General features: G+C 42.4%; 1 protein-coding gene across 1 annotated transcript in view; it reads left to right on the top strand.

The window, feature by feature from the left end:
- Window positions 1-693: 693 nt before the first annotated feature.
- Window positions 694-3576, top strand: part of EFHB (EF-hand domain family member B) — a 54364-nt gene continuing 51481 nt past the window's right edge. The window contains exon 1 of the mRNA XM_012804782.2: window positions 694-1485. Within this exon, the coding sequence (XP_012660236.1) occupies window positions 694-1485 (792 nt within the window). The remainder of the gene's footprint in view (window positions 1486-3576) is intronic.

The raw sequence follows: 3576 nt of genomic DNA, 5'->3' as shown, positions 1-3576 counted from the left end.
GAATTTAAAGCAATTTTTTAGCGCTAAAGTAACTTATATGTGCTGCAGAGGTACTTGGACAAAAAGGGCCTAAAAAAAGTAGTCACCACCTGAAAATTTATTTGTTTATCACCAGTAAAATTAGGAGCCTGGTCCATGGCCAGGAAGAAGCCAATGGTTGAAACCATCCTAAAAGGACTTTGTTGCTTGGGAAGAACAAGAGGGAGAGAAGTTACTGTAAGGCCTGAAGCCACATCACTCAAATTTTCTTGCCCTTCAAATGTAACCAAGGAAGGCACGAAGAGGGGGCGCCAAGAGGGGCCGCGGAGGGAAAACGAGAGAGAGGGAGAAGAGAGGGAAAGGGGGAGTGAGAGAGAGAGAGAGAGAGAGAGAGAGAGAGAGAGAGAACAAGAAAGCGAGGTGGGCGGGGAGGGAATTGTGCACCGAGCTCCGCCCCCGTTTCCTAGGTAACCGGGTAAACAGACTCCATCTCCCTTTCCTCTGTGAACTCCGTCAGGTGTTAAAAGGCAGGCAGGAAACAGTGGTCCAGGAGTCCGAGTGGGGATGTGTTCGTTCGTGAAAGGGAGGTACCCCAAAGTTTTGGGACCCCCCAGGGGATTGGAAACTTCCCTCCAGACAGGTACAGCTTTTCCTTTAGAGATGAGTGCTCCTGGAGAACTGAGGGTGTCTGGGGGGAAATCTCCCCTGGAGAGCATGGAGGTCGCACTTACCCACGAACGAAAGGATGATTTAGGAAACAGAAGGATTTTCATGGGAAAACAATCTCCCATGGAGTTGGGATTCGGGGTGGGATTAGGAAAAGAAGATTGCCAATGGGGAGAGAGGCCTGTGGTTAGTAATAAACATGAGGAAAATAGGGCATCGCCAGAAACAAAATCTCCATTGAGGAAGGGGCTTGACATGGGATTAGAAAGACAGAACATTTCTAGTACTCACATGGAGAGGAGTAATTTAGGAGTCAACAGTGTCTCAGCCTTGCAGGGAACAAAATCTTCTCTGGGTATGTTGCCAGGAAGAATGGGGTTAGGAAATGAGTGTCTTCTGGCAGGATGTACCCAGGGAAGCATAACACAGCCTCCCTTGGGCATGGTGTGTGGAAGTCTACAGAATGTAGGGAGCAGGAGAGGTTCTGTGCCTAGTAGTCTTCAAGGGATAGACACATTAGTGGAAAAGCAACATTCTTTGGATAAGAAAGCAAGACAGGGACTAGAAAAAGAGCCTACTTGTGTTGTGATGAAACCAAGTACAGAGATTGAGCCTCCTGTGGAAGTGGACATTGGGCTACCCCAAGCAGAGGAGCCAGATGAAACTAAGAGTACAGAGCCCCAGATGGGCTTGGTAATAGAACCTCCCAAGTACCAGTTTGGCCAAAAACCTGAAGAGAAAAAGGAAGCTGGAAACATTGAACCAGGAGTGGAATCTCCAGATCGCATCAGACCTATATACTTTGGGAAATTTTTTGATCGGACACCTTGCTGGCCAAGTGTAAGTTTTTTTTTCCCCTAGAACTTACCCTGGGAACTAAATCACAAATATTCATGTCTTTATTGCGATGTAAAGAGATGAAACTTTTTGGGTTTGTGGAGACCAATCACAAAGATTTCCCTGGGAGTCTGACATCCCTTGCTTCTCTGTACTCTGCCCAGATCAGGTGTTACTTTGATTTCTGATTCTCTGCAGCACTTGCCTGGATGTTGGCTTTGTTTTCTATGCACACCAGCAGTTCCTCCTGAATTTTCCCTCTTTTTAAATCTCATTTCATTCCCTACTCTTCATTTTCTCAACTCTCTCATGAGTTCAGATACATGGAGATACATCTTTTGTCCTAATATTCATGCTATGAATGGGAAAGAAAAGAAACGTTTTTTCTTTAGTCTGTGAGCTATTCGTTCTCTCAGCAAAGCCTTGTGGTGGCATTTGTGCTGACTACAGGGCAATATAAAATAAAAAGTGCATGATCCACACTTCTACGTTTAGAGTCACCCCAATGATAGAGATGGATAACTAAATGAATATTATATAGCTGTCTAAATGAATATAAAAACGTATAGTTTTATGGATGTGTATTTCATGGATGTATATTTTAAATGCAGAGCTCAGTGGAAAGATCATACAACTCTGGAGGAGATGGGAAAGGCTTAACAGAGCACATACTATTGAGCTAACTTTGAGAAGTATGCTTGTTGGGGGAAGAGGCCTGTGGTTAGTAATAAACATGAGGAAAGGAGGACATTACCAGAAACAAAATCTCCATTGAGGAAGGGGCTTAAAATGGGATTAAACAGACAGAACATTTCTAGTGTCCACATGGAGAGGAGTAATCTAGGAGCCAACAGTGTTCTCAGCCTCCCAGGGGAAAAAAAATCTCTGAATATGTTGCCAGTGCGTCTCAGATGGAATAATGAAATTGAAGCATTTCTGACAAAGAAAGACATAGCATATGACCAAAGCTTCTTATCTTTGGGAGATTTAAGCAATTCTGTTTAGCCAGTAGGATGTTGAGAAATGAAGATGAAGAAAAAACATGTAAGGGAAATCTAAAAGCCCAAAATACGGGGGTAGAACATATGGATACAGGATTAATGGTGAGTCTTAACAAGGGTAAAAATAAATAAGATTTGCCTTTTGCAGAGGTAATCTGGTAGCAGTAGTAAAGATGGACTGGAAGGGGATATGTTAAATGACATGTAGGACGTTGGAACAGGTAGCTTAGGCTTTGGGAGAGTCTTGGGAGACACTAACATTCATGATGTGGTCAGTGAGAGAGATGTCAGTAAGGTCACATCTTGCTTGGATGGCAAGGACTTGAGGGCAAGGACCATCTCTTGCTTATTATTTACCTTCAGGGCATATCACAATATCTGGCATGTGGTGATTGTTTAGTAAATATACATTTGATAAATAGAACGAAGACAAGATGATTACATGGGAGAAAGAAAAAGCAGAGAAGATAGAGGTAATCTAAGAGGGTGGGACTGAAAAGCATAAAGGAAGCATCATTAGGCACTCTGGAGCAAAAGATTCCATACGTTGAGATTTGAGAATAAAACTCAGCTAAAGAGTTTGCAAGACTGCTCTAAAATCTTGTTTGGGTTTGCAGAGTTTTGTTCCCCTTAAGACCCGGTGTGTTCTTTTTTCTTTGTCACATTTTGCTTTCTGGTTTCCTCACTGGATTTCCCCCCAGATGCTGTTTTTCTATGTTGTTTTTACGTGGCCGCACCTGTTCTCATTTCTAAATTGTTTCTGCAGGTTATAGCTTCCCATTTGATCTTGCACACACGGAGACACCAGCTTTCAGTTTTCAACACAGGCAATTTTAAAATGTCCTCTTCTCACTTCTCATACCCTCCTTTTTAAATGTGACTGGATAAGGATGAGAGCGTGCAGTAGAATGACCAGCAGTGTTAAAGCATCTCTGAAAGGGAAAATAGGATAGAGATTAACTAACTTTGGACATTAAGGAAATTAATAACATTTTTATGATGACATAGTGGAAAGATAATTCATCTTAGAATATGATGAAGAGTGAATGGAATAAGAGAACTGGAGAAAGCTACCCTGAATTTTTTTTTTTTT

This window comes from Otolemur garnettii, unplaced genomic scaffold (genome assembly GCF_000181295.1).
Source record: "Otolemur garnettii isolate 467f Iridium unplaced genomic scaffold, OtoGar3 scaffold00002, whole genome shotgun sequence".
Taxonomy (NCBI): Eukaryota; Metazoa; Chordata; class Mammalia; order Primates; family Galagidae; genus Otolemur; species Otolemur garnettii.
The sequence above is the reverse complement of the archived record's forward strand: the minus strand, read 5'-3'. Positions and strand labels throughout refer to the sequence as shown.